The 19,851-nt window shown below is 39.6% G+C and overlaps 1 protein-coding gene across 1 annotated transcript; it reads right to left on the bottom strand.

Annotated features, from left to right (window-relative positions):
- Window positions 1-477: 477 nt before the first annotated feature.
- On the bottom strand, window positions 478-14,193 carry LOC129769609 (galactose-proton symporter-like). The gene is made up of 3 exons (XM_055771986.1): window positions 13,982-14,193; window positions 1,727-1,923; window positions 478-1,662 (listed from the first exon to the last, which is right to left on the bottom strand). Exons 1-3 carry the CDS (start codon window positions 14,049-14,051, stop codon window positions 487-489), a joined length of 1,443 nt encoding a protein of 480 aa, XP_055627961.1. The 5' UTR covers window positions 14,052-14,193; the 3' UTR covers window positions 478-486.
- Between the last annotated feature and the right edge of the window lie 5,658 nt (window positions 14,194-19,851).

Genomic DNA, 19,851 nt, shown 5'->3' with positions numbered 1-19,851 from the left:
TCTGGGATCAATATTTGCTTAGGTGTTATGTTATATTTTTTGCCTTCATCGGAGGTACGGAGGGAGGTAGCGTCGTGGCGTACCTTACCGAGATAGCGAAAAGGGATGACGGATGAAGCAGAGGTCTTCTTCCAAGTCGTCCCTTCTCGTCCACAACCAAGTGGTTTGCTAGAATGGATTGGCTTGTTTGTCCGTCTGGATGGAGCGCATTATCAAAACAGTAAATACTGCTTGCTCATTTACATTTGGTCAGCAGCGCGGCGTTCCGATGAACGATGAACACATTTCAAACCGGTGGCAGGTAATAATTTAGCCCATGTTTGAACAATTGACATCAAGGAGAAAAAAAAAGTTGATTCGAGAGATCCGTACAAATTCGTCAGACTGATATATCGAATGTGTATATAGAAATGTATTCAAGGCGGAAGTTCTTCCACAGGGTACTTCAACAGCTGTTACTAGAAAAATATGCTTTATTTCGTCCACTCAGTCGTTCAAATAGTTCCGCGGTTGTTTCGTGCCTCGGAAAACAATCTCTCCCCGCTTCGAGAATTCGGTTCGCGATTGTCGGATGCTCATCTTGGCAGTCTCCGGCAGATACCTGTAAAACACCACTGCCAGCGCAATCAACGGAATGCCACAGGCCAGCGTAATTCCCGCATAGTACGATTCGTTCGTCAAATCCCACGAGAAGAACACGGCGATGATCGTGATCTGTAATATGTTTTCCACTGTTTGTACCGCGGCGATCGAGGCGGCCTTTTTCTGCGTGGAGAACGCTTCCGAGCAGTACACATCCGGCACGAAGGTCACTCCGGCGGAAGCCACTACGTCATAAGTGAGCATGATGGCGATACCCACGTCTCGATTGATGGATTCCGCGCAAAGGAACACAATGCCAAAAATCGTCAGAAAAGCGCCACTGGCGAAGGAGGACATCGCCATGGGAACTCGACGACCGAACGCATCAATCGTGTAGAAAAACAGCACTCCCGCAATCAGACGGATTGTTAAAATCATCGTCGCCGATAGGCTGTAGTTTTCCATCCCAAACAGCTTATCGAGAGTATACAACCGGACCAGATTGAGGGCCACATTGAACGATAGGACGGAAGCTAGCTTGCCGAGCGATAGCAACGCTAGTGGTCGCAGATTTCCGTCTCGAAAAGTCGACCTCGAGCTTTCGTCATCCTCCTGAAGCATCGCCTTGAATTCGGTGTAATCGTTGCGAATGTCCCACGTTTCGGTGGACTCTTGGCGTAGTTTCATCATCGTGGTGATCGCTTCCGCGTCGCGTCCTCGCTGAATCAAATACACCGGGGATTCGTACGTTAGAAACTGAGCTAATCCACCTCCCAGCACAGCACAAGTCAGTCCAATGATGCCGATGATACGATTCGGTTCGATCGCCTGTCCGAACGTGGCGGTCGGACTGAATGAACCATGACTTAGGACACCAACCGTCAGACAGTAGTGTACAGCCGACATATTCATACCGCGCATTTCTTTGATGGCAACTTCTCCGCCGTGAATTAGCACCACCAGGTAGGCGCTTCCGTGCGCCAGCCCGAACAGGACTCGGGCAAATGTGACGCCAACGATGTGCTGGGGCAGGGCGATCATCAGAATGCTGGCTACAATCACCAGACAGAGGTAGACTTTCTGCAAACAAATATGAAATTTAGCTGACTTGACTAGAATCAAAAAGCGATAGGAAGCAGCATACCGAAATAGGTTTCTTCTCGTATCGTTCCACTAGGAGATACCCGACGACGGATCCAATCATAGCCGCGATGTAGAAGGATAAAGTTGCCAGCAGGACGGTGCTATCGGAGTGGTGGAACGTCCACGACTGGCTATGGAAGTCCATGTTGAATATTGACGAGCCAATCACAAATCCCGTCGTCATCAGCGTCATGATTCCTGGAACAAAGTTTTAGTGCAAATTTAAAATGAATTTTAAAATTAAAGAATTGAATTTAAAACATAAAATACTAGAGGTGGGTTATATCTGTGATATAACTGCAAGGTGGATGTACGACTACCGTTGGCTAAGTAAACATTCGTTTCAAGTTGCTCCTGAATCAATGGACAACAAATGAATAGATATTTTGAGAATTTGAATCTATTTATTTATTGTCGTCAATCTATTGTAGACCAACACATTCTTGATACTTCTTAATACTACTTACTTAAAGCTGACGAAACCTGGCTGGATAATTCTTTTGTTTAATTTAAAAAAGGGATTTAACAAGTTACATAATGAAAGGAATAAGGAAAGGAAATTATTTATTTATCTATTTCCTCAAACCAGCATAGACCATATATGTTGCTCAAATACTAGAATGATGGTAACCTGTATCTCATTCTATTCAGATGTTTTTTAAGGTGAAGGTTGGAGCTAGTCACAATGGCGCTCATTTTAATCAATAATTTGGCGATACAGTGTGAGGAATTGATCGTTTTCGCACACTTCCCATCAAGTAATGTCAACCAAACTCTAATCGATTACTCACAATATATTAAATTTTCATCTGCTGTCGCACTGTATAGTGAAAAACGTCGGAAAACTCGAGCTTGTGCTCTGAAAGTTAAATTTTCGTTTTTCAATTTTCCACAATGGTTTTGTTTGTATTGGTGAAAGCATCGTTATTTTTTCGACACTGATTCCAGACAACATCATCGAAACAGCCATAGAAAACACTCAATAAAATGTTATTCCTGAGTCATAGCGTCCCATGTCATGAAAATCAATAGAATAAAATTGTGTTGATATCAAAACAATTACTATTTTCACGTTCAATGGGTCTATAATGTAAGTTTTAGCAACTTTAACATTGGTTGAGCAAATTGTATTGCAGAGTTCGGAACACTGCCACGGCTGCCTATGCTTTCAAAAATAGTAAACGGAAAAGTATTACATTCAATCAAAATGCCTCGGCCAACGAAGAGAAGGGTTAAGCCTCTCCAACGTGAATATGTGAAAACAATACGATCAACGAACGAAAATATTAAGGAACTAGCTGACCCGACGAACTTCGTCCCGCCCAAAATAGATTTTTTGATTCGAATACTTTCAAACATCCACGTTTTCTTACTAAGTGAACGTTAGTGAGTCCAATCACTGAACTCTTCATTGATTGATTACCCTTTGTCTCTTTACAATTTCCTTTTACTATAAATTGTCTAGTACTTCTACAAAAATTCGTCCTTATAATATAAAATTATTTTCAGACACAATTTTCGTTCAAGATTCTTCGAACATTTGGAAATAACATGTTTCTCCGTTGCATGTTTGATACAGAGAATATTACAGAATAAAAACAGCTCAAATCGGACCATTCCTTCCTCGGGTTTAGGGCACACCAACACATTTGGCCTTCCATTTTTGTTTATATAGATAGAAGATAGTTATTCCGTCTGAAAATCCTTTTTATCTTTCGAACAAAAAACAATTTCGTTAGCGCCATCATCAAACGGTATAACAACGCTTAGTTAATTGTATAACATATGGGAATTCTATTTTCCGAATTTTCCGATTTTTCTCTCTGCTATATTGATCTACGGGATGAGACGAATACAACGAAATATAGATGACTCTAATTGAACCATTACTTCCTCGGGTTTTGCGCTTACCAACACATTTGGCCTTCCATTTTTATTTATAGACTAGCTGACCCGGCAAACTTCGTGCCGCCCAAAATTTATTTTTCGTTATCACATTCACGTTTTTTTTTACTATGCGAACGGCGCGTTGGGCGGGTTCATTTCCTTTGGCATGAAGGTGACCCCGTTGGATCCGTACCACTCCAACACGTCCTTTGAATAGTGGCACGAAGCGAGATCCGGCCAGAAGATGGTCGGGCCCTCGTGCTGCTTCAATAGTGGTAGTAAGCGCTTCTGTAAGCAGTCCTTAAGATAAACCTGCCCGTTTACCGTGCCGGTCATCACGAAGGGGGCGCTCTGCTTTCCGCAAGAGCAGATCGCTTGCCACACCATGTACTTTTTGGCAAACTTGGATAGTTTCTGCTTGCGAATCTTCTCCGGAACGCTGAATTTGTCCTCTGCGTAGAAGAACAACAGGCCCGGCAGCTGACAAAAGTCCGCTTTGACGTAGGTTTCGTCGTCCATTACTAGGCAATGCGGCTTCATCAGCATTTCGGTGTACAGCTTCCGGGCTCGCGTCTTCCCCACCATGTTTTGCCTTTCACCGCGGTTAGGAGCCTTCTGAACCTTGTATGTACGCAGGCCCTCCCGCTGCTTGGTCCGCTGGACGAATGAACTTGACAAATCCAGCTTATTGGCGACATCCCGGACCGAACTTCTCGGATCACGTCTAAACTGCTTAACTACGCGCTTGTGATCTTTTTCACTGACGGAGCATCCATTTTTGCCGTTCTTCACCTTCCGGTCGATGGTTAGGTTCTCGAAGTATCGTTTTAGTACTCTGCTGACCGTGGATTGGACGATTCCCAGCATCTTACCGATGTCCCGATGTGACAACTCCGGATTCTCGAAATGAGTGCACAGGATTAATTCACGACGCTCTTTTTCGTTCGACGACATTTTTCCAAATTTACGAAAAATTGACAGTGAAGCATGGCCAACGTGATCTATACACTCTTATCTGATTATAAGCGAAAGCTGAAGATATAATTCCTAAAAATTAAATTTCTACAGCGTTTTTTCCGTGATGGAATTTGATGTGACACACCCTTTACTATAAAATTCCTAGTACTTCTACCAAAACTCGTCATTATAATATCAGATTATTTTCAGACACAATTCTCGTTCAAGACCACTTGTAAATAACATGTTTATCCGTTACATGGAATAAATGTTTTATACAGAAAATATGATAGAATAAAGACAGCCCTAAATCGGACAATTCCTTTCTCGAGTTTTGCTCATATCAACACATTCGGTGATCCATTTTTATTTATATAGATAGAAGAAAATATAGGAGTGCGTTTTCTCACACTATCAGTTTCCTCTCTTTCTGAGAGAGGGGAGGAGTGTCCATCTACCATAGGAACGTTTCGTGTCCCCTAGAACCTTCACATGCCGAATTCGGCTCCATTTGCTTGAATAGTTTTCGAGTTATGCAAAAATTTGTGTTCCATTTGTTTGGCAGCTCCCCCTTAAAGGGGGGGGGTGTGTGGAGTGTCTAACCACTGTAAAAACTTTTATCGCACCCTAAAACCTCCATATGCCTAATTTGGTTTTATTTGCTTGATTAATTTCCGAGTAATGCAGAAAGTTGTGTTTCATTTGTATGGCAGCCCCCCCCCCCTAAGAGAGGGGGGATGAGTATCTAACCACCATAGAAACATTCATTGCATGCTAAAACCTCCACATGCCAAATTTTATTTCGTTTGTTTGTTTAATTCTCGAGTAATGCAGAAATTTGTGCAATTTTCGAACTTTATGTTGTGGGAATTCAATTTTCCGAATTTTCCGAGCTTCCTTCAGAGTTTTCCGAAATTTTTTTCTCTCTACTATATTTATCTACGGGATGAGACGAATACAACACAATAGAGAAGGCTAAAATCGGACCATCCCTTCTTTGGGTTTTCCGCTTACCAACAGATTTTGCCTTACATTTTTATTTATATAGATATAATATTTGGAAATGCGTTATTTCGCCTGAAAATTCATTTCCGCTTACGAACGAAGATCAATTTCGATAGCGCGAATATCGAATGGACTAACATCGCTTATTATGATGTAATTTTCGAACATGTGGGAACTCAATTTTCCGAATTTTCCGACCTTCCTTCAAGATTTTCCGAAAATTTTCCGATTTTTCTCTCCACTATATTGACCTACGGGAAGAGACGAATACAACAACATACAGGAGGCTAAAATCGGATCATCCCTTCTTCGGGTTTTCCGCTTACCAACAGATTTTACCTAACATTTTTATTTATATAGAATATCAAAATCGAGTTACTATGCGGAAGAATTTGTTAATACAAAAAGGGTTATAAATATACTCGCGTATGATCAGAATTTTACTTCGTATGCTAATACACATTCTATGTATATTTATATATGCATTTGTTCAACGGAACACATCGTTCATACATTTTACTTTAGTATTGATGTGTTATTTATTTCAAATGTATTCTACACTGCCTTTCGCAATTATAGAACCACTCATTTATTCTGAGTTTTCAGAGATATGTAAGAAGTCGATTGAATTGAAGTATATAGTGTAGGACATTATAACTATCTTCATTTATAAGACAGGTCATTTGAACTTTATTGTTGTGTCCAGGCGCGAAACATTCAAAAAACTAAAATTCCAATGTTGTATAACTATAGAACCAGATGGAAAAACTCTTACCTCTTTCACAAAATTAACGTCAATTTCATATGCATTACGATAAGTTTCTAATTCGAAGGTCATCCTTAGTTCTCCATCAGCCCCCCTTCCAAGAAGTTCTCCTTCAATAACCCATTCGGGGTGGTTTCGACCAAGCTGCGTCATGTTGCAGTGTGTATCTTGTTCTATGCAGAGGATACTGCCCGTTTAAGTTCTCCGAATCACTCATTCTGCTTGTATACTGTATGTTCTATTCATTAGATCACTCCTCATAAGTTCTTTATGGGGTTTTGATCTGGTAAACAATTTGATCAGTTCAGAATCTGAAGCCTCTATTTATTAAACTATGCCATGACTTTCCGGATTTTATGAATTGATGTCAAATTACTCAATTATCACGGTGTTTTCGATGCAAAAACAGAAGTAAATGATTCTGAAGTACTTCATTGCACTTCTGACCAGTGTTGAAAAAAATCATCTTCGTTTAGCTCGAAAGCTTATATTTTCGGGCTAGGTTGCATCGAAAACCTATATACTCCAAACGAAAATCAAAATGACAGATCCAAGCAACCAGTGAATATGAGCAAATGAACTTTTGTTCATCAATATGTTTTGATGTTTATTTTCCCACCCAATGTCATTTTCATCTTGATTATTCAGAATGCCAGAACAGAATTTCATTTTAGCCAAATGAATATCAGCTGTTGTTTACTTTTAACGAGAGGTAGCTGTGTGCGGCTGGATTTTATGTAGGTCGGATTGTACTGATGCTTAAGTCCTTCCAAATCAACGAAGGCAACAAGAAGATTATGATATGTTGTAATCCATTTGACCATCGAGTCTAGGAGCAATTGTTATTCAATTGCAATACGGTGTTTAGGGATCGTTCGCGATGCCGTTGTTACCGTCTCGCCAAACAAAATCCTGCACGATTTCTTGCAAAGATCGTTTCATCGAGCTCTGGCGTTTTTGTTCTCTAAATGATCCCGCCTAACTAATTTTATTTTATTTTTGAATTTTGGCTCAAAATCAATTGCAGAACGAATATCGTTTCGAATGTAAGAAATATCAATTTGTTGCTTTGTATATTCAAAGTATAAATAACAGCGAAGTTATGAACCCCACTCAATGCCGCATTCATTCATTATAGCAATTTTGTTCATGCATCAGCGATATGAACAAAATGAACTCGTTTGTTATTGTCATCAATATAATGAGGGCAGTGTGTTTCGAGCTGAAAAAAAGTCATTTACACTGAAATAAAATCATATTCGTTACTCGTTATATTTTCTTCAAACCATCAAACTGCCGCCTCCAAAGTTAGTGGTTGAAAAAACTACATAACATGTTTCGTAAGTCCTTCCAGTATGAAGAAATTCTATTCAAGTTGAATTTTCTTCATCAAAAAAGTTCTCCTTAAATAGGGAAACCTATGAGATTATCTTCCACATTAGTTTTTGGACCCGCAGCTTTGGAGATAGGATTTTATTGATTCGGGGAGAAATTTCTCAAAAAGGCCATCAACACGAATGAACAGTCAGAAGTGCAACGAAGTACTGCAGAATCATTCACATCTGTTTTTGCATCAAAAACAAAGGGATAAGTGGGTAATTTGGCATTAATTCATAAAATCCGGAGAGTCATGGTATGGTTTAATGAATAGGGGTTTCAGATTCTGAACTAGTCAGCTTGCTTACCAGATCAAAACCCACCAAGAACTTATAAGGAGTGATCATACGAGAAGTAGCAGCAGCTTACAAGCAGGATGAGTGATTCGAAGAGCTTAAACGAGCAGTATACTCTGCTTGGAACGAGATACACACTAAAGGGTGTGTCACATCAAATTGCATCACGGAAAAAAACGCTGTAGAAATTTAATTTTTGGGAATTATATCTTCAGTTTTCGCTTATAATCAGACAAGAGTGTATAGATCACATTGGCCATGCTTCACTGTCAATTTTTCGTAAATTTGGAAAAATGTCGCGGAGTTCGGTCCGGGATGTCGCCAATAAGCTGAATTTGTCAAGTTCATTCGTCCAGCGGACCAAGCAGCGGGAGGGACTGCGTACATACAAGGTTCAGAAGGCTCCTAACCGCGACGAAAGGCAAAACATGGTGGGGAAGACGCGAGCCCGGAAGCTGTACACCGAAATGCTGACGAAGCCGCATTGCCTAGTAATGGACGACGAAACCTACGTCAAAGCGGACTTTCGTCAGCTGCCGGGCCTGTTGTTCTTCTCCGCAGAGGATAAATTCAGCGTTCCGGTGGAGATTCGCAAGCAGAAACTATCCAAGTTTGCCAAAAAGTACATGGTGTGGCAAGCGATCTACTCTTGCGGAAAGCAGAGCGCCCCCTTCGTGATGACCGGCACGGTAAACGTGCAGGTTTACCTTAAGGAGTACCTACGCTTACTACCACTATTGAAGCAGCACGAGGGCCCGACCATCTTCTGGCCGGATCTCGCTTAGTGCCACTATTCAAAGGACGTGTTGGAGTAGTACGAAGCCAACGGGGTCATCTTCGTGCCAAAGGCAATGAACCCGCCCAACGCGCCGGAGCTTCGCCCAATAGAGAAATATAAGGCGATTATGAAGCAGGCCCACCGGAAGAACCCAAAAGTTGTCAAATCGGAGGCGGACTTCAAGAGAAAATGGATTTCTGTTCAAAAAAAACTACAACCTGACGTTGTACAGAACCTTATGGACGGGGTAAAGAGGAAGGTGCGAGCATACGGGCTTGGGCTCGAAGTATGAACAAAAAGAAAATGCCAAAAGTTGTTTAATAGTTTCTATTTTACTGTCTAAAATTTTCAAAAGGATCGGTCTACTGGGCGAATTTCTACAGCGTTTTTTCCGTGATGCAATTTGATGTGACACACTTTTTATACACCCAGGTATTTCAAAAACTCAGAGTGCATGATCGTTTTGCCGGATAGGTGAAGCTGGAATTGGGCGGGTTCGTGCTTCCTAGAAAAAACGACCATTTCGGTTTTCTCCGTAGAGAATTCGATACCCAGCATTAGGGACCACGTGAACAGATTGTTCAGGGTATCTTGCAACGACTTTTGCAGAACGACGGGATTAGTACCCGTGATGGAAATAACTCCATCGTCTGCAAGTTGTCTCAGCGTGCAGTCTCTAGTTAGACAATCATCCATATCATTGACGAAAAAACTGTACAAGAGGGGGCTTAGGCAGGAGCCTTGCGGTAGAACGTAACGAGAAGATTTTGAGTTGCCATGAGAGAAATTCATGTGCTTTTCTGACAGTAAATTGTACAGGAAATTATTCAGAATTGGTGAAAGTCCACGATTATGAAGCTTCTCTGAGAGAATTTCCATGGAAACTGAATCAAATGCCCCATTGATATCGAGAAAAACGGAAGTCATTTGTTCTTTGCGAGCAAATGCGATTTGGATTTCAGAAGATAGCAGCGCGAGACAATCGTTCGTCCCTTTACCTCGGCGGAAGCCAAACTGCGTATTTGACAGCAAATTGTTCGTTTCGACCCACTTGTCCAAACGAAGTAGAATCATTTTCTCTAACAATTTGCGAATACAGGATAACATTGCAATCGGCCTATACGAGTTGTGATCGCAAGCCGGCTTGTTGGGTTTCCGTATGGCTATCACTCTCACTTGTCTCCAGTCATGCGGGACAATATTCAGCTCCAGAAACTTGTTGAACAAGTTCAGCAAACGCTGTTTTGCCAAGTCGGGAAGATTCTTCAACAAGTTGAATTTAATCTTGTCCGACCCCGGAGCTGAATTGTTACATGAGAGAAGGGCAATTGAGAATTCCACCATCGAAAAAGTCTCATAATCGCTTTGAAGTGGAATGTCGCGTACGACGTTTTGTGCAGGATCGGAGTCGGGGCAAACCTTTCTTGCAAAGTTGAAAATCCAACGGTCAAAGTATTCCTCACTTTCGTTTGTATGGTTCCAGCCACGCATTTTCCTAGCCGTATTCGAAAGAGTGCTCATAGCGGTCTCCCTTGACAAACCATTGACGAACTTCCGCCAATATCCACGCTTTTTTGCTTTAATCAAACCTTTTAGTTTGGCTTCTAGAGCTTGGTACTTTAGAAACCATTCCACTAATCCAGTTTTCCTGAATTTTTTGAAAGCGGATGATTTTTCAAGGTAGCCCTTTGAACACTCCTTGTCCCACCAAAGTGATGGAGGACGACGTCGGAAAGTGGTAGCCGGTACACGTTTCTTTTGAGCTTGAAGTGCGCTTTCGTAAATCAATCTCGATATAAAGTTATACTCTCCGAGTGGAGGGAGTTTTTTTTTTATTAGATGATGATGATGATGGTCCCGCCTCCTTCCCCTACAGAGGTTTGAGCAAGACGAGTTATCTAAAATATATTATTTTGTTTTCTCAGCATTGGAATCAGCTTAGCAAAAAAAAAACGAACTGATTTTATTTACAGATATAAGTTCAAAAAATTACAATGTCAAAAGACAAGCCAATACTCAGTCTTGTCCGCTACAGAACCGATACGGTCCCGACAAGGCCCTTGCAGCTAAATGGTCCACCAAGGCACAAGTCCAACCGCCAGCCTTGTTTTGGATTGACTTTAAATATCCCCATCCAGAGAAATCGAGAAATTTTTCTTTACAAACAATTTCTAGACCGGCTCTTACAAAACTTTTGAATTCTTATCCTTTATATCTGTACAACACGCGCGACGCTCAAACTTTTGTAGACTTTTTTTTTTCAACTACTACAATATAAAAACAACAAAATGAAAATAGTCCATCATCACCAAGATCATGACAGACATAATAGAGTCGAATACAAATTAAAAAACAAAAAATATGACATAAAAGAAAAATTGTTCTAAATTGTCTAAACAATATAATCCGTTTAAAACAAAACTTCGTCAGGTCATACATTGAGAATAATAAAAACAAAAAAAAAATCAAAAAACTGTTCACTTTAAGATATCCGTTCGTATAAAAATTCGCCAATCAACATCGTTATCGAAATAAAAAAAAGTTTTGGCTGTTATGAAAATACAGCTTTAACGTGTGAGTGTTATTGCACGTTTAATATGTCTTGGCATCGAGTTGAAAACATTTACTCCTTTAAAATATAGGAAATTTTGTGAAGCACATGTTAAGAAATGTGGTGTTCTTATTTCATTCGCGTTTCTAGTATTATATCTATGAAAGTCACATCCCCTTTCAACTCGATCACACAAATATCGAGGCAGCAAACCGTTAACTACCTTAAAAATGAACATCATAGTTAAATACACAATTCTTTGCTTCACAGATAACCATTGCAGAGCGTCCAGCATCAAATATGAGGAAGTGAACCTGCTACATTGAAAAATCAAACGCATTATTTTATTCTGCAAGCGCTGTAATCTCGATATTTGCGTTTCATTGGCCAAAAACAAAATGGAAGAACAAAAGTCTAGATGGGGAGAGATAATTGATTTGTATAGCTGTATTTTACTGCAAATAGTTAAATCTTTTCTTAGGCGACACAAAATTCCATACTTCTTGGCAATTTTCTTGATGACATTGTCAATGTGAGTATTGAACTTAAGTTTGTCATCAATAATCACGCCAAGATATTTAATCTCCCGAACGCGATCAATGGTCTCATCATCAATCACAATAGAGACGTTTTCATTTATTCGATTTCGCGAGATTACCATATATTTAGTCTTATTAATGTTCAATTTTAATTGCTTATACTTCAACCATCTACTTAAAGAACGCAAATCTCCATTCATGTGTAAAACGACCTCATGTACATTCTTAGCTGCAATGAATAACACAGTATCATCAGCAAAAAGATTAATATCGCAATATCGTAAAACTCATCGCATGTCATTGATGTACATAATAAATAAAATGGGCCCTAATACACTTCCCTGAGGTACTCCACGATTATTCCCTACGGGACTGGAAATGAAATCGTTGAAAGCAGCCCGTTGAGTTCTGTCATATAAATAGCTTTCAAACCATTTATATGCAGTACTCGTAATTCCAAAGCGCTTAATCGTGTTCAACAACAAGGGCCTAGAAATTGTCTCGAAAGCGCGCTTTAGATCCAAGAAAACAGCAACAATCGTGTCTTTACCTTCTAGTTTTTCGTTCCATTTTGCTAACACCAAGTTCAATGCGGTTTCACAGGAATGACCTTCCCGATATCCCGATTGTTCTGGTATTAGTAAAGAGTTACGATTCAAATATTCTAACAGCTGGCCTTTAACAACAAGTTCCAAAATTTTCTCTAACGTGTACAACATGTTGATGGGACGAAACTCTTCGGCTTTAATCGTCCCTGCAACCTTTTGAATGGGAACTACTAAGGATTCCTTCCACACTTGTGGTACATACCCAGTTAGCAATGATGTATTAATGAGGTCCAGCAAGATGTGACAAATTACATGAAAGCAATCTTGAACAACTCTAGCATTAACATTATCTATACCAGCCGTTTTTTTCTAATGAGAAACAAATATTTCTAAGTTCATTCAACGTAATTGGGTGAAAATCTTCAAATTTACAACTACTATTAACCGGCTGTTTTATTTCATCGGGTTCATCGACCAATTCAATGGATTGATTGATCAATGAAACGCTGTTGACGAAATAATCGTTGAATTTGGATGCTATTACTTGCTCAGATTGTTCTAATGTGCCATTAAAGGTTATGGACCGCGGTTTGCAACTACTAGGTCTTAACAATAATTTTAAAATTCTCCATAACTCTTTGCTGTTATTTTGATGCTGATCAATTTTCCTCTGAAAATATTCACAACGAGTTTTCTTTATCGTTTGTGAATATTTATTGCGCGCAATCGTGTACATGTTCCAATGATGATTCCTATTTGTTTTACAAAACCTTTTGTACCATTTGTCCCTTTTTCGTTTTAGACGTAAAAGATCCAAATTGTACCAGCTGTTTGAGTTTTTTATAGATACATACTTTTGATCAACTAGTTGATTTGTACACATTTTCAGAACATTAGCCAAAACAGCTGTAGATTCATCTATGTTACCCGAATGAAACGGAAAATCCAGGCTTCTCACGACAAGGTTCGAAACAGCCTGTTTCGAATACTTCATGCATTGAAACAATTGCTTCAGATATTATTTCCGCAAATATGCCCAAGTCAATATTCTTCGTGATGATGATGATGTTGAATTAAAGAGGCTTTAAACTTTTCAGTTCATTCGCCTCTAATTCTTCGTGAGGTCATACGAAATATTGAAAGACTCCCGAGAGCTTGATTCATTAGCGATCGATAAAATTATTGGTAGGTGATCACTACCGTGATTACTTGGATTACTTGGATTACCTTCCACATGCAATCCAGGGATAACGAAGAAGAGCACAGCGATATGTCTAGTATGCTTGCCCGTGCAGGAGGGTCGGCTATTCTAGTTGCTTCCCCAGTTTCATCCGGTTTCAATTTTGACCGTAACACCCTTTAATTGAGAGAACATAATAACTATTATTTAGGATTAATATTCTGAGCCGAGAAATCAGTAGGGTTAATTGAATTCCATTTTTGTTATTGTTGATAAAACTACGAAAAAGATAGTGCTGTCAAACGCTAGGGGCTGATAAATGAACATTCAATGATAGTCACACCACTCTCCGTTCGAATAATTTGGACTAACCTGCCGATAGCGTATTGGATTGTGGCTTATTCTTCTGGCTCATCTCCAGCCACTCCGTACAGCCTCCCATGGTGTTAACTTGTTGTCCTTCTCAACTTTTATTATTGCAGAAACACTGAACGAACAGGTGTAGCTCCAACTTCTGTTTGCTCTCAGCTTTGGGTGACTAAACGGAAATGATAAATACACACTTTTCCGCATCATTACTTTCCGCCCTGCTGAAGCTGACTGTTATCAGACGACATGTTATCATCTTCGATGGGTGGTAAAAGGGGTTATCAACGTTGTTCACTGATATGATAGTGAGTAACAATAGGCTGATTCGCACAGACATCCGAAACCCGGGGTGGAACATTGTTTCTTTTTCGTTATTGCGTGATGAAACAGTGTTTCAACAATTTATCAAAACCCAATTACAACTTCCGATGAATCACTTCGTCATCAACGCAATTCTATTTCATGACGTGCCGCAAAACGACTGTCACTGGCTAGACGCGTCACAATGACAGCCAGCGAACTACGAAATCACAACCAAAACAAACACCTCTGGAAGGGTACTTCTAGCAATCAGTTGAACTCCGCTAACCACTCGGACAAATATTAACTGTTCCAAGTCATACGAGTTGGAACCAAATAGGAGTCTCACGATTTGTTGAACTGGTAGTGTCAAAATTCGAGTGCAATGATTCAGCTTCCAAGCTGTTCTAATTAACTGTCCAAATGAAACGGGTTTCGAGTTTTTCCCGCTAAACGCGTAGGCAGCAATATGCGCCATTCGTTTTTTCCACCAATTCAATTATTGATGCCATCAGAATGTATTTTTTTCTACTTCCTAGAGCTGTCACTTTTTCGTGCCGTACCTTATTTCAACAATGACTGTCAGAAATGTGTATTCGACTCTCGATGCTCAATCCATCCATCCAGGAAGAGATTATGAATAGGCTATTTTCGGTTGGTTTTATTTTTCTGACCCATTCATGCCGGGCAAAGAAATCCATTGTTCGCGCAAGAAAATTATGGTCGTCGGTTCTGTGCGAAGAGAGTCGTCGTCGTCTCCGACAATTACCAAATTAGCAGTCAAATCAGCGCCCGCAGTGCTTATTTTCTGCTGACCACCGCCGGTGTGTCTTGAATAGGGAATTCCACACTCATCATTATCATCATCATCATCATCCTCATCGCCAGCATCGGTCAGTTCTTGTCTGGCAAGCATCCTCGGCATGGCATGGGGCCCCCAGAATGTTTTACATTATTTATAGGCTTTCGTGGTTCGCGACGGACGAGTCTCGCATACAAGGTATCCCGGGAGATGGCGCAGAACGAAACACGCGAAATAAGGAACCAAATGCATTGGGGGAACATTTGATGAATGGGAAATCAATTGAGTGTGTGTTTTTTATTCGCGGAATGATTGAGGTGAAACATGCGATCCATTCTGCAACGAGATACTGATGGTAATTCTTCAATGCAACTACGTGGTGGTTTCACAGCGCTTTTACAATAAGCGTAATGTAGTTATGTAAAAACCCAGAATCGTCAAAACTGTCCTCCATGACTTTTGTAAAATCTGTACAGGAATACAGTAGAACCCCGATTATCCGCGAAATAGACGGGCTAGACCACCGCGTACAACGAAAATCACGGATAACGCAATAAAGGGCTAAACATGAGGTACAAACACGAAAAAAAGATATTTTAGCATGCAAACTATATTTTATCAATACAGAACTTATTGAACTATCCATCTGTAAGGTCCTGTACATCAGTGATCAGATAATGCGGAAGCCATGACTCCACCACTCACTGACAAATTTCGGGAAGGTTTATAGAACTATTAGCTGACCCGGCAAACTTCGTCCCGCCCACAACTTGTATTTTGTTATCAATACCTTCAAACATTCACGTTTTATTACTATGAGCAAGTTCATGGGTCCAATCGCAGAACTATTCATTGATTGATCTTCTAATCGACCCCGTTGAATTTACCTTTTACTATAAAATTCCTAGTATTTCTAACAAAACTCATCATTATAATATCATATTATTTTCAGACAGAATTCTCGTTCGAGCAAGTTGCAAGTTCGACCACTTGCAAATAACATGTTTCTCCGTTACATGGAATAAATGCTTTATACAGAAAATATGATAGAATAAAGACAGCCCTAAATCGTTAGATTCCTTCCTCGAGTTCTGCTCTTATCAACACATCCGGCGATCCTTTCTTTTAGTATAGATCAGGGGTGGCGAAACTTTTGGGCACTACGGGCGACTTATTGTTCAAATGTAAGCCTGCGGTCTACCAACGTAGACTGTATCAAAAAGTCATTATAAAATGAATGTAGTACTAGACGATAAAACAAATTTTGAACCGTCCTGTACTCGCGCGCAAAATCATACTCTTATACTCGCGCACGGTGTCACAGACTGTGTGTTTCTCTGTAATTTTGCTATTGTGTATTTTTAGGTGCTATTGGTATTATTGTGAATTGAAAACAGATATTTTTTTTTTTTAAATCATTTATTTTCAATTGGCTCAGCAACGTTAAGCATCAATGAGCCGTGTTTGTGAATAGGGAAAAGCCCGTGTGAGTAGAACTATGCAAATGTTCTTTCTCAAAAAGGCATAAAAACCCTATAGTTTTTTCAAGAAATGATACAATATAAATAATTATATAACAATACATAATAAAATAATACTTGAGGCTTCTTCTTGAGGATTTTTTGATAGAGAAAACCACCTCCTTGAAGATTGCGTGCGAATGCGTGAATCTGAATGTGTTTAAGTTCTGAGGGAAATAGTTGGAGAAAAATGAAAACATTAAAACCATAGATTATTGGTAAATAATAGAAACAGAAAAAATACACACATACTCATACTTGAAAGTGTATGGACTTGAGGAAATAATATATCAACGAAATAGCATCGAGATTGCGTGTAGCCAGAACGTCGCGGATCGAAACATAGGGGGTCATTCCCTTTTCGCGGAAATTTTCTATTAAAGATAACCTGTTATTTTGAAAATCAGAGCAATACCACACAATGTGATCAATATCGTGATAACCTATACCGCAAACACATAAGTTACTATCACTAATATTAATTCGGAAAAGATGTGCATTCGAGGAATAATGATTAGACGTTAGTCTGCACACTACCCGTATGAAATCACGAGAATAATTATATCCTTTGAACCATGATTTGAGGGAAACTTTAGGAATGATAGAATACAGCCACCGACCTTTATCACTTCCATTCCAACTTGTCTGCCAAGATTCAAGTGCACGTTCACGAGGAATATTGAGATATTCATCAAAAGTAATGGGCCTATGAAATAAGACTACTTCCATGGCGCCCTTTTTAGCTGGAAAATCTGCTTTTTCATTTCCTGGTATCGAACAATGAGAGGGAATCCATACAAAAGTGATATTAAATGATCTACTCATCAAAACACTTACAAGCTGTTGGATTCCAGACAAGAAATACGAAGAATATCTAGACCTTACCGAACGAAGTGCCTCTAAAGAGCTGAGACTATCAGAAAAGATGTAAAAATGTTCGGGTGACAAGGACTGAATATGTTGTAAAGCAGTGTATATCGCAGCCAATTCCGCAACAAACACCGAACAAGGTAAACTAAGCTTACGGAATGTGGAGAAGTCAATATTAAATACCCCAAAGCCTGTGGAACCATGAAGACTGGATCCATCAGTAAAAAAAGTTTTGGTTGAGTCAATATGTTTATATCTTGACAAGAATATTGCAGGCATAACTATTTGGCGGAGATCACCTGAAATACCACTAACATAAACTTTCATTGTCAAGTCAAAATTAATAGAAGGATTGAACAAAATTGAAGGAATGGATTGGAAACCAGATGAATCCGATGGGCTTTCCAGGGTCAGAAATTCATGATATAGTAACATTCGCTTAGATTGAGTACCTAAGGTTAGCATTTTTTCAAAGTTTGCTATCACTATCAGATTGAGTGTTTCACAACGTATCAAAAAACGGAATGATAACTCGAAAAAGCGCACAGAAAGAGGAAGGATGCCAGCTAAAATTTCTAGGCTCATTGTATGCGTTGACTGCATACATCCTAGAGCAATACGCAAACAGCGATATTGAATTCTCTCCAGTTGCAGAATATGAGTACGGGCAGCGGATCTGAAGCAAAAACTTCCATACTCCATAACAGATAGAACGGTTGTTTTATACAACCTAATTAAGTCGTCAGGATGGGCCCCCCACCAAGTCTCTGTTATGGATCGAAGAAAATTTATTCGTTTCTGACATTTTTGTTTCAAGTAGCCTATGTGTTTACCCCATGTGCCTCTGGAGTCAAACACAACTCCTAAATGCTTGAATGACAAAGAGAGCCTAATTGTTCTACCCAAAAGTTTAAGTTGCAGTTGAGCAGGATGGTGTTTTCTTGAAAACACAACCATCTCTGACTTTTCAGTAGAAAATTCAAAACCCAATTTACAAGCCCAATCAACCAAATTATCAAGAGAAATCTGCAAGGGATTATACAGATCAATACTGTTATTGCCCATTACCGACACTACGCAATCATCTGCATATTGTCTCAAAGTACAATTACCTGATAAACAAACATCAATGTCATTTACATAAAAGTTGTAAAGGATTGGACTAAGACATGAGCCTTGAGGAAGGCCAATGTAGCTAATCCGTAAAACTGACGAAGAACCATGGGAAAAACTCATATGTTTTTCACGCATAAGGTTAAACAGAAAACTATTTAATTTTGGAGAAAACCCATTTAGATGAAGTTTTTCAAAAAGAACCTCAATGGAAACTGAATCAAAGGCACCCTTGATGTCTAGGAACACTGATGCCATTTGTTGCTTTTTACTCAAGGCGATGTCAACCTCTGATGAAAGCAGAGCAAGAAAGCATTAGTTCCTTTGCCTCTACGAAACCCGAACTGCGAAGGTGAGAGAAGGTTGTTGGATTCTATCCAGCTGTCTAAGCGACTTAAAATCATTTTCTCTAATAATTTGCGAATGCAAGAAAGCATTGCTATTGGTCTATAAGAATTATAATCAGACGCAGGTTTACCAGGTTTCAGAATAGCTATAACTTTAATCTGTCGCCACTCATGTGGAACAACGTTCTGCTCAAGAAAAACATTGAACAATTTTAACAAACGTTTCTTCGCATTATCAGGAAGGTTTTTCAATAAGTTGAATTTGATCCTATCTGACCCCGGAGCCGAATTGTTACATGACAGAAGTGCAAACGAAAATTCAGCCATACTGAATGGAGGCGCAATATCATCAGATGTCTCCAGGAAGGGAGGTGGAGCGGGGGCTGAATCTGGGCATATATTCTTGGCAAAGTCATAGATCCATCTTTCAGAATATTCAATCTGTTCATTTGAATGAGAAGAATTTCTCATTTGTCTGGCAACTCTCCAAAGAGTGCTCAAAGAAGACTCTCGGGAAAGCCCATTCACAAAATTACGCCAATAACCTCTATTTTTGGCTTTTATGAAGCTTTTGAATTTACGCTCCAGATAAATGTAATTGTCGTAACGTTCGCAGGAACCCGATTTACGCCAATCCTTGAACGCATTCGATTTTTCTTTATAAAGATCTGTGCAATCTTGATCCCACCACAGATTAGGAGGACGACTGCGAAACGAATTCCCAGGAAAACGTTTCGTCTGAGCATCAATAGCACTATCATGCTAGAAAATTATACTCTTCTAACGGGGGTAACTCATGAACTAATGCCACTGATTCTGAAATAATTGAAGAATATCTCTTCCAATCAATGTTTCTAGGTAAATCATGCTGAACATCATAGTTCCTGACGATTCAGAATAATTCGAAATAGAAACGGTGAT

This window comes from Toxorhynchites rutilus, chromosome 2, assembly GCF_029784135.1.
Source record: "Toxorhynchites rutilus septentrionalis strain SRP chromosome 2, ASM2978413v1, whole genome shotgun sequence".
In the NCBI taxonomy this organism is placed as follows: domain Eukaryota; kingdom Metazoa; phylum Arthropoda; class Insecta; order Diptera; family Culicidae; genus Toxorhynchites; species Toxorhynchites rutilus.
The sequence above is the reverse complement of the archived record's forward strand: the minus strand, read 5'-3'. Positions and strand labels throughout refer to the sequence as shown.